This window comes from Xiphophorus maculatus, chromosome 11 (genome assembly GCF_002775205.1).
Source record: "Xiphophorus maculatus strain JP 163 A chromosome 11, X_maculatus-5.0-male, whole genome shotgun sequence".
In the NCBI taxonomy this organism is placed as follows: domain Eukaryota; kingdom Metazoa; phylum Chordata; class Actinopteri; order Cyprinodontiformes; family Poeciliidae; genus Xiphophorus; species Xiphophorus maculatus.
The window spans coordinates 9,640,585-9,658,586 of record NC_036453.1 but is presented as its reverse complement, the minus strand read 5'-3'; the positions used below and the strand labels follow the sequence as shown (position 1 = coordinate 9,658,586).

The window sequence follows — 18,002 nt, the reverse complement described above, 5'->3', positions numbered from 1 at the left end:
CTGTCCATCCGTCAGTCAGTCTTGCTTTGGCAGCACCTGCGCCAATGCTAGAGAAGTAAAAACCTTACTCAACTTTCCACAGTGGGTACCACCCACAAATCCATGCAAAAGACCCTCATCCTCATGCGGCACTACACGGCAAAGCGAATGAAAAGCAGGACGGTTGAAGCCTGACAGCCTTTGTGTTGCTCTTTACCTCCAACTGCTGCTGCTTTCACTCCACAACTTTATGGTTTCTTTATTTTTTACCATCTCATTGTTTCACATTTGCAATCCAGACCTTTCTCACGTTCAAGTCTAGAAACCTAACCTGAGTTTTGAGTCACGGCGTGTTACTTTTGGAGATCTTTAGCCTACTTCATGCTGTCAGACATGTTATGTTTAAGGGATTTCTTGGCTGTACAGATCCTTCAGGAATCAGTCTAGTAGTGGTGAGTGAAACTGAACTTGGCTCCACAAAACTGTTAAATCACAGTTTGAGTCATGATTTTTGCACATGATTCCAGGTTGATTTTGATCTTTTTTTCCCCTCTTTGTAAAACCATAAAACCATAATTTGAAAACTGCTTTCTGTATTTAAAATTGTACACTTAAGTGTGTCAAAAAAGCAAAAAATAATATTTCACGGCACTGTATAATGTCAAGTCGGGTGTCTTTCCTACAATAATGTAGGCCGCAACTTAACATTTTCAATTTATTTTTTGCAGTATTCTCATTTACTGATTAACTTTATTTTGGGTTTTCCTCAGCTTTTATTCATAAAAATAAACAGAAATGAACAAATTATGTACATATGATGAAAGCACAGAATGGCAAAGAGATAAAGGATGAAACATTAGGGAGAGAAATTCATGTTTATTTTAATAAAGAGCTTCCAGAGCTCACATCACTTCTCCTCCCTGTTTATTCTGCACTAAGGTGACAATTTGTGGATTTAATGAGATTTGTGTTTTGCCTCCTACACAATAAAGACAAATTCATTCTTATTAATATTAAATAAACATCCAGAAACTCTACATGTTTGCCTTGCAGAACACTTGTGTAAACACAGAACCTGCTTGCTTTATGCTTTAGAAGAAAACCAATTAGATTTTTGCACAGAGTGTTACGCTCAATGAGATAAAGCTCAATGTGGGAACGAGCATTTAAACAGAAACTCCTCCTGAAATTACTCCTCATAGATATTCGTCTTTAATTTTCAGGATCAGACGTGTGTTTGGAAGGAGATGGAGGAAAAAGGCAGGAAAATGAAAATGATTTGGCTCCTTTACATCACTTCTGTTTTATATTGTCAACTTTAATGGACAATAAGGCTTTTAGAGAAATCATGTCCTCTAAAGAAGACATTAAGGAACAATCTATTGAGCAAAACAGCAGATTTTTACAGGTACAACGAAGTAAAACCTATTTTTCCTCACATAAAATTTGAACACTTTATTCCTCTGTCTCAAAATGAATTACATGAAAATGTTCCAACATCTCCATTCTTATAGTGTGAGAAACCAAAATTGTGATAAAAAAATCATTACATGTAGCAAAAGAATTTTCTTAATAAATTAACCAGCCAATAAGTCTAAATTTAAATGTAAATTATATGTGAAAAAAAACATAGAGGATTTTTATGAAACTGTAAATATGTGGATTATAATGCTTTTTTATAGACATTAGCCTAGCTTAGTTAGCATGGAGATTGGAAATTGCAGGTATCTAAAAAAGCTATCTAAAAAATGTAAAAGTTACAACAATCAGCTGTCATAGTTCTGCATATTTATGCTGAGACTTAAAAAATGGGATAGAAGACAAATTTAAGCAATTAGAATATGATGTTTTAATAAGTTTTAGCCAAGATAAGCTAATTTCTTGCTAGTTAGCATGCTATCTATGTTAAACCTAACAAAGTCTTGGCAGTTTATTGCCAAATATTTATTTATTTTGGGAAATAAACTCTATGATCACATTCAGTACACTCACACATAATATCAAACCCCTGCTGCTGTTTATATAAGCCAAGCACAGACTGAAAACAGAGACAAAGAAAGATTTTGTTCATGTTTTACAACTTTCCTCCTGGATAAGCTTCAAAGAAAATTTAAGCATTTTGAATCTTTTGGGGGAAAAAAGTAACTAAATAGTTTCCCATTGTCAATTTAATTTAATCCATTTTATCCACCATGTAGATATAGAAAGGAAATATAGACTAAGTTATAAAACTACAGCAGACTCCACATATTCACAAGTGACCACAGCTGCGCCACGAATAGCTGGAAACTGCTAACTGACCTAACGGGTTTCAGTTTTAATTTATAATATTTACATTATCTTGATCTTACAAGATTGCAAAAATGAAAAGGTTTTTCATAATCCCACAAAGCATTATTGACATTTTTGATGATTTCTAGAACTTTTATCTATTTGAATCTGTAGAAAAATAACCAAAAGACATGGAAGATATTTAGTAAACAAGCATTCTCCCTTTGTTTACTTAAAGACAGGAAGTTAAGTTAATTGCATTTTTTTATATCAACAAACAGAAGATTTATGGGTGTACTTCTAATTTTTGGACTTAAATTAAATGACAGTTGAATCTAAAAGTAATTAAAGTGGAAAATGAAAACATTAATAATAAAGTGTCCCTTCAGCACTCTTTAGCTTAATGTTCCTGCAGAAAAGGAGGGAGGCGGGGGGAATCTCAATGGCTGAACAATCTATTCAAGTGTTATCATTTCAGCATAATCACCGATCCCAAAGTGAGAACTTAATGATTAAAAATTCAGCAATTAACTGCTGATTGGGACAAAGCGTGGCACTCTAAGGCACTTTTCCTCGGAATAGCTCATTTGTTTCCGAGAGCCACTCTTGGATGTCATAGAAGAACCGGAGGGAGTAGAAAGGAGACGGTGCTTCGGAGAAAGAGCTGACAACAGAAGAAATCTTTCGTTTCTTTTGGGCTGTTTTAACAAATCATATTGGTGTGTTTTTGATTAATAATTTAGGAAGCCTTGGGGAATACTCACCAGCGAAAACGTGGACCGGATCTGTCCAAATCCATGAAGTCATTCAGAAATCCTAGTCTCTTTGATAAATGTCCATGTTTTTCCTCCAGTGCTGATTAGAGCGACACACACGTGTCAGCGATCAGTGGGGAATTATGTAACCAAAAAAATGTTTACTTTGGCTTTTCCTTCAAAAGGAAATGGATCCAACAGGCTGCCAAGCCGAGGTTTTTTCTTTTACTCTTGACTTAAAGAGATTACAAATTCCCAGATCATTTTCCAAACAGCTTCTCAGTCCCCATTAATTTCCATAACTTTTCCCTGTGCACATGTACACACTGTTGGATTGCTTCCTCATTCACATCTGAGGATTACAGGGTCTAATGGGGCCTCCGGATTTTGCAGGACTGTTCCCAAAACTCCGACGAAGACCAAGGCGACAGCAGAGGTGAAAGGTCGGCAGGTGTTCGGAGTTCCTCTGCTCGTCAGTGTCCAGCAGACAGGAGAACCACTTCCTCCCTGCATCCTCAGAGCACTGGTCTACCTGAGGACCGAGTGTTTGGACCAGGTAAACGCTGAAGATGAGTTTAGATCACCAGTAAACAGTTTCAACAAGGCTTTGAGTTCTATTGTTTTAGCAAAACATCTTCAATTATTTTCGCACTGCTTTGTCAGAACAAAGAATGGAGAACTGCGCCAAATCCAGTGGTGGGCACCGCTAACCTCAAAGCACGAATCATAAAACTCAGTTTGGCTGAAGCAACACACCAACACAAACAGCTGGTGCGAAAGCAATTCAATTCAAATTACATCTAATGAAAGACTACAACCCTTGAGCATCAGTTTAATTCTGACATAATATACACATTTCAATATTTTTAGATATTTTATTTATGTGTATAACTTGTTCTCCACTGTCTGTTTTTTTGTTCCTGTATGTTTCTTGAAATAATCAACTAATTTAGTAATTAGTTAATTACCTCAAAAAAGGGCAATTATTAAAAGAACAGTAATTAAGCCAAAAATATACAAAAAATATTTACATTACTCATTTAAGATAGAACAAAAACTCTTTGTCTGTAAATATGTTCCACCTAAAACTCAAGTGGCCTAGTTTCAGCTTCACCTGGTTCAAATTCTGCAAAACAAATAAATAAATAAATGTTCCAATTAAGTACATTTTGCTTTCCAATTATTAATTGATTAATTCAAAAATGATCAGCAGATTAGCTACTATGAACTGATAAGTCATTTAGAAACGGCTGAACTTAGAAGTATTTTTTAGCTATAGAAGCAAGCATTTACTTTGATCAAGCATTCACTGAAGGAAATGCTGTTACTTTTAAGACCATGAAATGTTTATTTTCTTATTTTAAAAAGGGAATTAGATTTATTTGCATATTGTAATATATTTCTAATGTATAAAAAAGGGTTACAGGACAACTGTGCTAATTATTTTATCCAATTAGTCATCAGAATAATTGATAGATTAATCAATGACAATAGTAATCATTAGTTGAAGCTCGAGGAGCAAAGGAAACTGAGTCTTCAACCCCTTCAAAATAAGAGCATCAATATAAACATCTAACAACTTGAATTAACATTAGATAACTGAAACTTCAACACAGATGTTGAACTTTATTCAATGAAAGTTTGCAAAACAGCCAAGTAATTAACACTTTAGAATTTATTTGGAAGAATTAATTTAGGGGAAGCTAAGTACCCGAAATGTGTTCAAAGTTATCAAAAGCACGAAATGAAAAATTTTTCCCAATGTTTTGTTTCTGTCAGTTGGGTCTTTTCCGGAAGCCTGGGGTGAAGTCTCGTATCCAGTACCTGCGTGAAATGATTGAGTCGGATCCAGATGGATTTTCGTTCAAGGGTCAGTCAGCCTTTGACGTTGCCGACATGGTGAAGCAGTACTTCAGAGACCTACCTGAACCCATATTCACCAGCAAACTCTGTGAAACCTTCCTCCACATTTACCAATGTGAGCAAAAATGTTTTTAACTTGACTTTTTGATTATTTTGGATATTGTTTAGCATGAGAACCAAATGTTTTACTTATCTAGGTCACAAGAGAATAAGGTCCAGTTTTTGAAAAACAGGTGATAGGCTGTGAAGCAGGATTAAATGTAGAGATTATGGTCTGTGTTTGTAAAATAAGTAGGGATTGTTGATTTCAGTATATAATAAACATTAGATCCCAATTTAGGTGTGTTATTTCTGTGGCTTTTGTCTTGGTCAGGTCTCCCTTGTAAAAGAGATTTCTGATTTCAATGGGACTTTCTGGTTAACTATTCAATACTAGCATGCAAATTATCTAACTTAGCCATTATTTGGCATAACTCTGACCACAGAGGGCAACATTGGTGCTTTCAGTATGATATGTGAACTGTTAGCATCAGTGTCTATAAGCAGCAGCTTATTCCAATAGTCCAATGGGTTGTCAATATATTTCCAAATACTTTTTGCTTCCTCCAAAAAGGTGATGCTGAGCAGCGAACAACTTGTTTTATAGCAGCAGGCTCTTACATTTGCTTTAATCTGCTAAATCTAAAAAATATATATTAGAAATTTCTCTAGTAAAGTCATTGTCAGAATAAGGCGTCCATCGACAGCACTGACTGTGCAGCCTGCGGTGGTAGTTTTGGTCCAATATCCGTCCAAGGATGGCACTATAGGATTATATCAAAACTGGATTGGATCTTATGTTTTGCTTACATCCAACAGAAAACAGCTTTTCAGAAAGGTTTTGTTGAACCAGCTTGCTTTTTCTTTGAAAACTATGAATTTGTAGCACATCTAATAGGTTGATGAAGATGGAGACTATTTGCTTTTAATTTGAGTAAAATTATTATGCAGTTATTTTTAGTTTATCTTTTAATTGTGACACTTCTTGTTAATTTTCTTTAGTTTCATAGTAAATAGGATATTTTATCCAGTGATCTTTAATGAAAAGCCAACTTTGGTGCAACCAAATCTGCTTATTTTAAAATTTATTAAACTATTGAAGTGTTTTCCCAAATCCTGCTCTTGATAGACCAAATTTGTTTCTATACTGTAGAGCCCAAAAAATCTTGAGGACTCAATGACTTGCTTTTAAAGAGCAAACAGTCTGATTAGATAAAGGGGACAAAGGTTTGGCTACATATGCCTTTCCTGCAAAAATCTATTAACTGTTTGGTTATTAAATTTGCATGCCTAGTTTATTGTTAGATAAAAAAAAATCAAAATATGATATATGATTTGGCCCATGTGACAAACAAATTGGACAAAGTAACTTTGTACACATACAAATCAAAGCTGTTTGACTTCCAGATTTTCCGAAGGACCAGCAGCTGGTTGCGGCTCAGGCGGCCATATTGCTTCTTCCTGATGAGAACAGGGAGGCTCTGCGGACGCTGCTCTTCTTCCTGCGAGACGTCGCAGCCTGTGTGGACGAGAACCAGATGACCCCCACCAACGTGGCGGTCTGCCTGGCGCCATCTCTCTTTCACCTCAACACCATAAAGAGGGAGTCCAACGCAGCCAGGTGAGCAAAGACCACAGCTGCTGGGTTTAAAGAACAGAACTCTACCGTTTAACCTGTTGCACAACGCAAACTTTAAATTTTTTAAAATATCACTGGCTTACTTCTGTGGCATCGGACTTTCCTTAATTTATGTAGTTTTACGAGAAGCTAAATACAGAAGGCAGATTGTGTTACCTGGTCTGACATTAGCAGCATCTCCATAACTTCTCCTTCCACCTCTCTTAACAGAGAACATCTGGTTACATTTCAAAATAAGAGCATCAACATAAATGTTTTAATAACTAATGGTAGTGTTTTCTCAGAGATGTTTACAAGTAATTAGGGCTAAATGTTTATATTTTGCTATTACATTAAAAACTAAATCGTTTTGGTTATTGAAATGATGTGAAACTGACATAAGTAATTAAAAACTATGGTGGAGTATTAGGGACAGGCTAAGAAAACAAAAAAATAAACACAATTACGAGAATATTAATTATATTACTACTTTGTTCTTGTAATATTATGACTTATTCTAGTAATTTTGTTACTTTATTCTCATAATTTTATTTTTATAAAAAAATTCTTAGTATTGCCCTAATATAATAATTTAAAGATTTTAAAAACTACATAATTCATAAAACTATGTTGTTTAAACATGCCTAGAGATAAAGAAATTGTACTCTTAACATTTTTCCCCCCCAACTTCTTAACAATCACCACAGTGGATTTTTGTACATTTCTGAAATATTTCTGCTCCTGGGACTAGCCAATCAGTGCTTACTCTTTAGAAACGTTGAGTCTGCAGACACCCCTCTCTTGTGTGTGGGGGGTCTGACCCACATTGTCCTGTTACATAAGTCCCTACAGTTATATAGTAGCTCTGCTGTTTGCTGATGCTTCAGTTTTGTTTTAAAATTAAACAGAAGATGAGAGGAACTCTGAGTTTTTTCTCTGACGTTTTCTAATGACTCAGGTCAACAAAATGTTCATTTTTCACCTTAAGTTCATTATTATCCACCTGTTATATGAATCTGAAACAAATGTTAAATTACAAATTGGTGAGTTACTAATTAACCAGTTAATTCTATCAAAAAGAAAAAGTATTTTTGTCCTTTAGGCCTCACATCCTGTTTGGATCTTTGCTTTTTCACTGTTTAAATCTTATATTAACCTTTAGCTCTTATTTAGTGACATAAACCAGATTCTTTTTTCTGCTTCTGTTGCGTCAGAAGGAGGTTCTGTTTCCGAGTGGCTCCACTCCCATGGACAGTATCAAATCTGGACCAGATCCAGCTCTAACACTGACCTCAGTGCTTCAAATACAAAGTTGTTGGCTCAGATCACACCGAGAGAGAAAATTATATAACCTTCACAAATTTCCATCTGGCCTCAATTTCACCCCCAGATATGAGAGGAAATATGTGCCATCATTCTTTGTCTTTGAGCTACAGTGGGAATGGTAGAAAACAGAGAGAGCTAATGACGGGGGAAATGCAGATATTCAGTTAGACTCACAGGACTCAACATAGTGGTGAGTAGGTTAGCAGCTTCCTAGTGTTCATGTCTGTTTTGATTTTCCTGAAAAACAAGCTCTAAACTAGCGTTTCTCAACGGGGGCGTTCAGAGGACGGCAGGGGACGCTGGCGGAAGTTTTTACAAAAGGACGTCCTTTTGGGGGCGTAAACTTTACACCTTAAATGCCCAACAATACCAGTTTAGACGTTGAGCTACTTGCTAAAAACTGTATTGTGTAACATTAAAACATGCTTGGCTGCAACTGTATCGATGGCAGCTCTTCTCTTCAGTGTTTCTGCTGGCTTCTTGGCGCAGCCCTACGGAGTGAAAATAGTCTCAAAATATCTGTGTGTGTGTAAAAGTATCTGCTTGTAATAATTAACACAGAGGACTATATGGCAAGGATAAAATAATATTGTTAAAGTGCCATGAGTTTGTTGAGACCACATCTAGTACTAAGAAAAAATATATTTTATATATTTTTATATATTTGCCTTAAAGGGTTAAGGCATTAAAGGAGCTGTTGAATCTCCTTTGTTAGTTTCAACAGCTTCAGGGTCGAGTTGGTTAATTTCTTCGTCAATAAAATTAGTGCTTTTAAACTTGAACATTAAAAATATGTTGCAGCCTAATGTTTTGTAATTAAAAGGCTTGTTAAATTTTCTTTCTGTACTTTTTATGTAATACTTTGAATTGTATAAGCACTGCGGAATAAATATAACAAACAGAATTTGTTTCCCTTTCCGCCTTCATCCTTCTCCGCATATCTGACTTCCTCTTCACCCTTTAATCACCTCCCTTTTCCAGCTCTGGAGTTTTCCTTCCTGGTTTTTCTACTCCACCTTTTCCTCTCTTTCCATTTTGTGTCTCACTAATTTAACCAGCTGGTTTAGTGTAGCTGCTGTTTATCATGATGAAACTCAGATAAACCAACAAAACCTAAACAGAAATGTCTTCACATAAACAAGAGTCAACATGATTGTTTTCCAAAGTACAAATTTAAATCCTGGTTCTGGTTGACATGCTACGGTTCATACACATTCATCACAGTAAAATTTGAGCACTTTCCAAGCATTTTCAATGTAAGTTTTCAAACTTTGATCCAGAACCACATTGAACTGAGGTTCTGTGTTGTTGCTGTAGATCGGGTCACAGGAAGTACAGCCTGGGTCGACCGGACCAGCGCGACCTCAGTGAGAACCTCGCTGCCACTCAGGGACTATCCGTCATGATCACAGAGGCACACAGACTTTTCCAGGTACTCCTCAACCGCAACAAGAGAAATTAAATTTCAATTTTATTTTACAACAGAAATGTTTCTGAATAAACTAAATGCATTCTGCAGCTTCCAGAGTTTTGGCCTGGACAGAGTTTAATAGAGGATTGGTCTGAAGGAGGCGATGAGGGTCTGGAGGAGAGAAGAAACCGTCTGCAGCAGAGAACACAGCAGCTGCTGAGCGACGCTCAGGACGAGAGCGGAGGCTGGGAGAACCATCCGGCCCCGCAGGACGTGGAGCTGGCCTACAAGAAGGTGAGCAGACAGGAGGAGGCCATAACAATACAAGGACAAAGGCTCCTCCAGACTAGTGGCAGCAGCAATTATTAAACACATTGTGAAGCTTTGAGTCGACAACTCTATCCTGAGGAGAGTGTTGGAAATAATTTCTTCTTAATATTTTTCAAATATGCTTTTACATATTTGTTAAAACTGTCATCATGTCATGAGAGTAACATGCGATGGATGATCTGTGAAAAGATCAAGTTTTTTTAAAGTTTCTATACTCCAGTTAACAATTAATCAATTAGTAAATTAGTTGACAATTATTTGAAAAATCCATTAATTATGATTCATCTGATTAATCATTTCATCCCTGAATAACACATTTTATTTACAGCGTGTTTCAGAACACTTGACTTGGTACAAAGAAGATCAAAACAACATAAACCAACAAACAAAAAGAAACACATGAATCAAATATTATGGTGAATATTCAAATTTGAAAAATAAGTTTTGAGACAGTTTATTTAGGTCCTGTTTTAAATCCCTAAAGTTCCAATTGTATTTTAAAGAGACAGAGGCCCAATTTCATGGCTATGTGGCATTAAATTACAAAGTCACATTCATGTTAAGTCATATGTAATATATACAGTAATTTTGTAATTGAAGGCTATTACTTGATTGAACTATAAAATGGCACTATGTGCCTGAAAAATGTATGACACTGCCCCTTTAATATGTTGTCTCAAAGTTGATTTATGGTCAGTAGATAAATAAAAATGTATCTTTCCGTCACTCATTCAATTGTAGCATCATATATTTTTGATATAATGTCTCTAATAAATTATTTTTTATTTCCAAACACCATAAATATAGCTGGGTTTTTCATATTTTTTCATATATATATATATATATATATATATATATATATATATATATATATATATATATTATAATCTCTAATATATCTCTATTATTATCTCTAATAATAGAGATAATCATTCAATCTTCACAGCTCAGATCTATAAGAAATCTGCCTGTTTGTTCTCTCTTGGTGAAAACCTCCTGATCCAATTCCTTAAGACTCTATATGCACCTTGCTTTTAACATAAGACCATGATGGAAACATTTATGGTGCATTTGTACAGTGATATATATTATCATTTGATCATATATATATATATATATATATATATATATATATATATATATATATATATATATATAGATAGATCAAATGATAATCTGTTGACATGGCGATGACTCCTGCTCTGTGTTGGTCCTCAGATGAGTGACGGCTGCCCGCTGTGGACGTGGCGAGGCTGCGTGGAAGTGGCCGCTCCGCAGCAGGAGCTGCTGCAGCGGCTGCTGCGGGAGCAGCCGCTGTGGGAGGCAAACCTGCGCCGGGCCGCCGTCGTCCGCGCTCTTTCCAAGGACGCCGAGGTGTACCGCTACACGCTGCAGGGCCGGGGCCACGCACTGGGCTCGCAGCCCCCGCAGGAGACCCTGCTGCTCAGGTAATGAGGCAAAACGGCTCCGCGGAGCGGATAGGACGGACGAGTCACCGCACCCTCCAAGCGTCTGTTAGAGTGAAATAAAACAGGGTTTTTCTTTCAGAGGTTTGATGGAAGTTTAAACACAACTTGTTGTCAGAGGAGACATGAAAGCGTTTGTAGTCAGACAACATCGCTGAACGCCACTTCCTGTTCCCCGTCTTCATGACAGTTTACATAAACTTTAAATTACTCCACCAGAGGAAAATGGAAAATCACAACAGTCGTGTTGAGCAAATCTGGAAAAAAAACAAAACAAAAGAAACAAACACCTAACGTTGTATTGCAGGCCGTTTTAACACAAGATCGGCTTCACTACGATTACATTCCAGATATCTGAAACTGGTTTATGACTAGTTAGTTAAGATATTTCTAATTATAGTTTAACTCGTGTAAATGATGTCAGATTTTATGGCAGGCCATTTTAACATAAAATTGGTTTTGACTTACTATCTTTAAGACGCAGTATTACAGTCAATTATGAAAATAAAACAAACTAAAGTCCTAAAATAGTCACAATGATACAAAAATGAAGTTTTTGTACCACCTCATTCATAAAATTCGTAATTTTATTTTAGTTTTTCTTATTATTGCCGTGAAATGTCAAAATACTGAAATTTCAATAATGAATAAAGAAAAAATTACCTAAATGTTTGAGAATTTACCTTTTCAAAGTCATTTTCAAGTGTGTTTGTCAGAAAAAAATTAATATGAAGTTCTTTGCAGATTTCCACAGCAGTCTTCAAGTTCACAAAGTCTTGTGTAAAATAAAAACTAACACAGATCTTCATCTTTGACATTTAAAACTTAAAGGACAGGGGTATTACACTTATTTTCATTTTGGTCTTGATAAAACTACCCATTAACAAACTTAATAAAAAGCTTTATCTTCATTTGATTAGTACATTTTACAGTTGATTAATATTGAACATCTTGTCACACTGATGTAATTTGATTGGATTGATAAAATCATATTTAAACAATTTATCTTGAAAGCTCTATTTATGTGATCTACAGTTGGACAACATGACTGAAAGACTTGATACAATATAATTATATATCACATTATACATATATAGTGATATATACCAGTTATTGCTAAACATTGAATACATTTGTTTTAAATATCTTTAATACTGCTAAATTGGTGGCGGGACATTTCCTGTTTGATCCAGTTTTCTCTCCACTCTGTTTTTTATTTTTAAGCAGTTGTGAGGCAAACCTTAAACTGCTGCTGCACAAGTTGCTCAACAAGTTATTGCTAGTTAACCAAAGACTTGGTGAATTAGTTGATGCCACCAACCTTACTTAGCTCACAGTGAGACGTTGAGCAGCTAAATCTTTTTAGCTGCTCTGCTATGTAGGCAGAGACGTCTGGGAGAAACGTGACAATTCCCATAAACTCTGGATTGAACATTCTGAATCATATTCTTCTTCCGATCAGAACCTGGCAAGCAGATCCGTCCTGTGGGCCTGTGTACCTGAACTCCATGTCGACTGAGGTCCCTGAGGTCCAGGCGGACGGAGTCAGGGTCCAGGTCCACTGCTGCTTTTACCTGCTGGAGCCCACAGGGGCCATCAGGACCCGACTGACTCACCTCTGTCGCACTGACACCAGGTAACTGCAGGCAGTCACTGGAGGCCATTTTACCACCATTACGGTGGGAAAATAGTTGTTGGATTTTATGTGACATAAATAACATAAAATTTATTATGACAGAGCTGATTATGTTATTGTGATGCATTATAGTCTGCAACAAATGTTGCAACTTTGGTTCCCAATTGAACTGAGAAAAAAGGAATCTAGCTTCCCATAGTGGATCTCCCAGATCATGTTGGGGCTTTTTTTGGAGACTTTTCTTTGTGAAAGGTTTTATTTTTAGGTTTTATGTTTCTGAGCACTAGAACTATAGAATGTCTGTGTTGTTGCTGTGAAAGACTCCAGAGGGAATCCACTTCATAACTGGTCTTTTGTTTCAGGGGACGGTCTCCAGACTGGCACAAGAAGGTCAGTGGACGCCTCCTGGTCTCGGGTTTGTTGGCGATCAGAGACTCCTTCAGAACCGACTACAAGGAAACTAAAATATGAGGCTGTCGCATTTTCCTCTTCCATGCATCCAAGTGCCTCCAGTTTCAGAACATGGAGTAACAAAGTTCCCCTGAAATGTTTTGGAGGTTGCTGAAACCACTTCCTGGAGGCAAAGGAAGAAGCAGGGGAAATACCTCAGCTGCCTGGACAAAGACAGGAAATGAGGACAAATAACTGCAGGAAACAGACATTTAATCCCCCAGATGTTTGGCTTCAGGGGAATCAAACCAACAACCACAACAAACAGCAGAGCTAAGAGACTCAAAAGAAAGAAAAGTGACAGTGTTGCTCACCAGTGAAGAAAAAGACCTGAGTGTTTGGTGTTCCTGGTGTGAAACAAACTAGAACAAGGCAGACTAATTATTTAAAATTTTATTTGTGATTAATGCTAGGATGGAGAAGGGAAATAAAAGAATCACTCTGTGACGTATTGGCGCGTCTGCGCTGGTGATTCAGGACTAAAACAAAGATCCTGGATCGGGTTTCCCTCCTGGACCTTAACGCTCAGCTAAGGCTACGTTCACATAGCAGGTGATGCAACCCATATCCAACGTTTTCACCAAAAAAATCTGATTTGTGCCATTTCCATAACTATATCAGACTTGATCTGCAGTCTGAACGGCCGTGAGTCACAATTCTGCATGTAAACAATGGTTGAAAATGAAATTGATAAACTTATAGCAAATCACAATCCCAGTCAGAAAACTCCAGCCTCTGATGTCACATCCAAACAGACGAGGGTTAGTCAATAAATTGTTGACTAAAATGTACAGATTTTTTTTAAATGGTACATTTCTGAAATAACCCTTAGAGCAGTAATTAAGCCAAAACTAACCAAAAAAAATGTTTTGCATTTAAGATAAGGAAGATAAGGATCTGTAAATATGTTTTACCCAGAACTCAAATGGCCTACAAGCTTCACCTTGTTTAAATTCTGTAAAAAATAAAAAATAAAAAAAACTTCTATAAAGCACAATTTGTTATCTGATTATTGACAGGTTATAGTCAACTGATCACTGTGATCTGATCACTGCTTATAGTTTTTCTGTAATCAAAACAATTTTTTCTGTATTGACCACAGAAAAAAATCTGTAGTTAATAGAGACATGGGCCTGTGTACCCATGTCAGGGCCACCAATGTGTGGGAGCCACCAATGTCGGCTCCCATTGGTGAGTAAACTTTAAAATCAATCAATAAATGATCTATCATTACTTCCATAAACAGTGTCACATTCCTGGGTCGCTTTGGGAACGTAAATCGTTCACCTAGAAGTCTGATTGACATTATAAAAATCTAAATGAAGCATCAAGCCCTGCTGTGTGAACAGAGCCTTAGTTTAAAGGCTCTGTTCTGGATGTTTGGACCAGACTGGGACGTGTTATGGTGTCTGGGAGTTGATGTATTGATTATAGATTTTTATGTACAGGCAAAGCTAAATATCTCCAAACATTTTGTTGCTTTTTGTGAACGACGGACAGTTTCTGCGTCTCTTTCTACTTGCCAAGTTGTGCCTGAAGCATTTTACTCTATCGCTGATTATTTAACTTAAATCCAGATGTTTTTGTTTAAACCTCCAGAAAAATAAGAGGTCTAACTTCATCAGTGCCAAACCGCTAATTAAAATGTTTATTTCTCTCTAAGACCTGCATCTTGTTTTTAAGGTTTTTTTTCTCTCCCCTCTGAGACCGGATGTGGTGCCAAACAGATTATTGACGGTAATTTCAGAGGAAGCTGGAGGAAAACAGCAGGAGGAGTGAAGACGAGCTGCCACGCTGCGTCGCTGAAGAGAAGGAGATTAATACATCTGGCAGAGCACAGACTTCCTTACGTTGCTCCTGCTCTACACCCACTTCTGTCGTTTACATAAAACATATTTACATTTTTCATTTATCTGCGAGAGAAACCATAATCGCTTAGAGTGAGATGCCAGGGAAGAAGCCGGTGAAAAGGTCCTGGTGGTGGTGACTGCTCCAAACAGTAAGGAGGGGAGGTAATTCATGCTAATTCCAGTAAAAGAGTGCGGGTGTTTAATTTCTGAGATGTGCTGCTGCATCTGGAGTTAAGAACCATGAGAACCGAGGCTGAACTCGGAGATGAAGCATCGGCTGCAGGAGACCGAAGAACAGCACAAACAAGTTTTTGTTTCAGCCAAATTTTAGAATAAAGAGAAATGTGCAAAAAGTTCTGAAAGATTATTGCTTTGCATAAACATAGAAAAGGGATAGGTGACAGCACCACCTGGTGGTAGAAAGACTTTGTTTAAACTTAAAGCTGCGGTATGTATATTTTATGAAAAAAAAGAAATAAAATTGAGCTCCTCTGTCCATCACTCAGTCAGAAACAGCCAATCAGAGCCAGGAGGAGGGACTTAGTGTTGTCAATCACTCATGCTAACCATCTCCCCTTTGCTCTCTGCTATGTTACAGCTGGTTCACCACAACATAGCCGGCCACCAGTGCTAAGGCCAGTTAGCATAGCCACAGATGATAGCAGATAAACTTAACTTATGATAAATGAATTTAAGACACTTCAAGGCTTTTTTTAATGATGTGTGGCGCTGACTGGTTGCAATGAATTTTATTGAGGGATATCAGAATAAAGGGGTCTGAATACAAAATTTGTCACGTTCCTAAAATAAAGGCCACTTTTGGCAAAATAAAAATGTTGTGGTTTTTTTTTGCCAAAAGTGTTTTCTCCCTCCCCGTCCCCCAAAACATCTTTTGCTAATAAAACGGCAGGTTTTTGTATTTTGTTGGGTATTCTTTGTCAAAATCACTCTCTTTTTATTTCAAAACAGAAAACACGTTTGGCAAACATTACTTAGGCATTTATTTTAGGGAGGTGACAATGTTTGCCTCATTTTTCAAAAATTTTCAAAAAATATATATATTTACACTTTATAATTCTGCCCTACTTTGCGTTGGTTATAACTTGACAGAAGGTAAAAATCTTCAGTGAACCTATAATTACTACAAAATGTGTAAAATGTTGACATCTGTTGTGAAATGCAGACTCTACATTTAGAATTACACTCTACATGACGTCGCCCCCTTCTGGCCATCAGATAAAATGCTGCCTGAAGGCTCAACAGAAGCTGCTTTGATATTTCCACGAGCTGTTTGACCTTTAAGGAAACTTGTTCATATAAAGTGAATCCATTTGAGTGAATATTTGTGTTTACCCACTGCTCTCACACACACCACCAGGAGGTCCCAGAAACCTGCATCCTCCTCATCTCAGCCAACATCCACTCAGTTTCTGCCTCCACATGTGGGAACGAAGAAGCACCGCCATTTTCCTCCTGAAACATCAAACTGCAGCACAGAAAAGTCAAGTTTATTTGTATACAACATTAAAAAATACATTACATTACTACGGGAAAATGAAGAGAAGTAGTGAAAAGTTGGAATCCAGACTAGAATGTTCCGGTTATTAATCCAAAGCAACTCTAAACAGGTGGTTTTAAGTCTTGATTTAATGTTTCAGTTGTTTTCTGGAAATTTGTTCCAGATTTGTGGTCAGCCAGTGGAAGGTGATGTGCTCCATCATCCTGGTTTTAATGAGAACCCAAGCAGCAGCGTTCTGGGTTTAGGCAGACTTGTGAAGACACTGCTGCATTTCCATTGAACACATAATTCCATATCTGTAGCGTTTCTGTATGTGCAGAATGTTCTGTAAAAGTTTTAAAAAAACAACAGTTTCCCAGATGCAGTGTTTCCACTAAATAAGAAGTTAAAATCTCATGTGGCACCACGATCCTCCTACCATTTTCTGTCTTCTTCTTCATCTTTTCCACCAGTAGTGACATCTGGTTGTTGATCACATGACTCGTGTGATGCGAGAAAGGTGCTTCCATTCCAGTTCTGTAAACATACCAATTTCAATAAAGCCAAAAAAACACTTTATCCTAATTCAAAAATGTATAAGAAAAAACCCTTGAGTTTCAAAATTGCAGTTTCCATTAGGAATATTTATTTGTGTATTTCTAATTTGTGGATTTATATGGCCAATAGAAACATAGATAGTGTCGAATGCTGTGCAGGGGTCCAATAGTACCAGCAGTGTGGTTCTTCTACAGACCATATTTAAGCAGATGTCATCAAACACATTGACAAGAAAAGACTAATTAAAAGCAAACACAGCTCTTTGAAAGTTTCATGAAGCTGCTGAAGGTCCTGAGATGAGCTATAAGGTCCTGGGACATATGGTGGTGTGGATATTTCATGAGCCTGAAGAACTCTAAACAACAAGGGTGTGACTTCTGAATCATGGCTTCATGCAACTTTAATATGAGTGGAAGTGTAACACTGTCAGGTGGCAGAAGCAGACTGAACAATTAGTGTCTTCCAGGCAGCCTCAGAGTGCCTGTGATTTATAATTGATTTGCAATGGGATTGTCTGCTTCACATTATGAAGTTCTGCTAACAAAGCCTTGGTACTCACAAAAGTCCTGAAGGAGGAAAACTGATTTTTCTCTTTTTTTTAAATCTGAAACACATCCCGAGTCAAACACGAGTTTCTGTACATCAGAGACGGGGATGCAGAGTGGGCTGGGAGGACGGTACTGGAAAAAGCAATTAGCTTAAATGGATGCAAACAATTCATAGTAATTCATTTAGGCCCCTCTGTGCAGACCGTCTACACACAAACATTTTCTAATGCTAAAGTTTGCAGATGATGGAAAAAGTAAGTTTTGGAAATAAAGTAAAGAAAAGAAGACAAAGTAGCAACTATTTTAGACCGATTTCAAAACAATAGAATGTGATCAACAAATTCTGGGCATTCTATAATCGAGATTAGGGTTGTTGTCAATGATTATTTTAGTAATCCAGTAAT

General features: G+C 37.0%; 1 protein-coding gene across 2 annotated transcripts in view; it reads left to right on the top strand.

Annotated features, from left to right (window-relative positions):
- LOC102225091 (rho GTPase-activating protein 7-like) overlaps positions 1-14,800 on the top strand; it is an 82,954-nt gene extending 68,154 nt beyond the window's left edge. Inside the window, exons 10-18 of one of the 2 annotated variants that reach the window (XM_023342885.1) lie at positions 3,399-3,561; positions 4,785-4,983; positions 6,315-6,528; positions 9,169-9,283; positions 9,371-9,556; positions 10,811-11,040; positions 12,521-12,694; positions 13,057-13,113; positions 13,151-14,800. In XM_023342885.1, coding sequence (XP_023198653.1) covers positions 3,399-3,561; positions 4,785-4,983; positions 6,315-6,528; positions 9,169-9,283; positions 9,371-9,556; positions 10,811-11,040; positions 12,521-12,694; positions 13,057-13,113; positions 13,151-13,259 — 1,447 coding nt within the window. In that variant the 3' untranslated portion in view covers positions 13,260-14,800. Of the gene's footprint in view, positions 1-3,398; positions 3,562-4,784; positions 4,984-6,314; positions 6,529-9,168; positions 9,284-9,370; positions 9,557-10,810; positions 11,041-12,520; positions 12,695-13,056 lie in introns of both variants that reach the window. The other variant, XM_023342884.1, reaches the window with a different exon arrangement.
- The last annotated feature ends 3,202 nt before the right edge of the window (positions 14,801-18,002 follow it).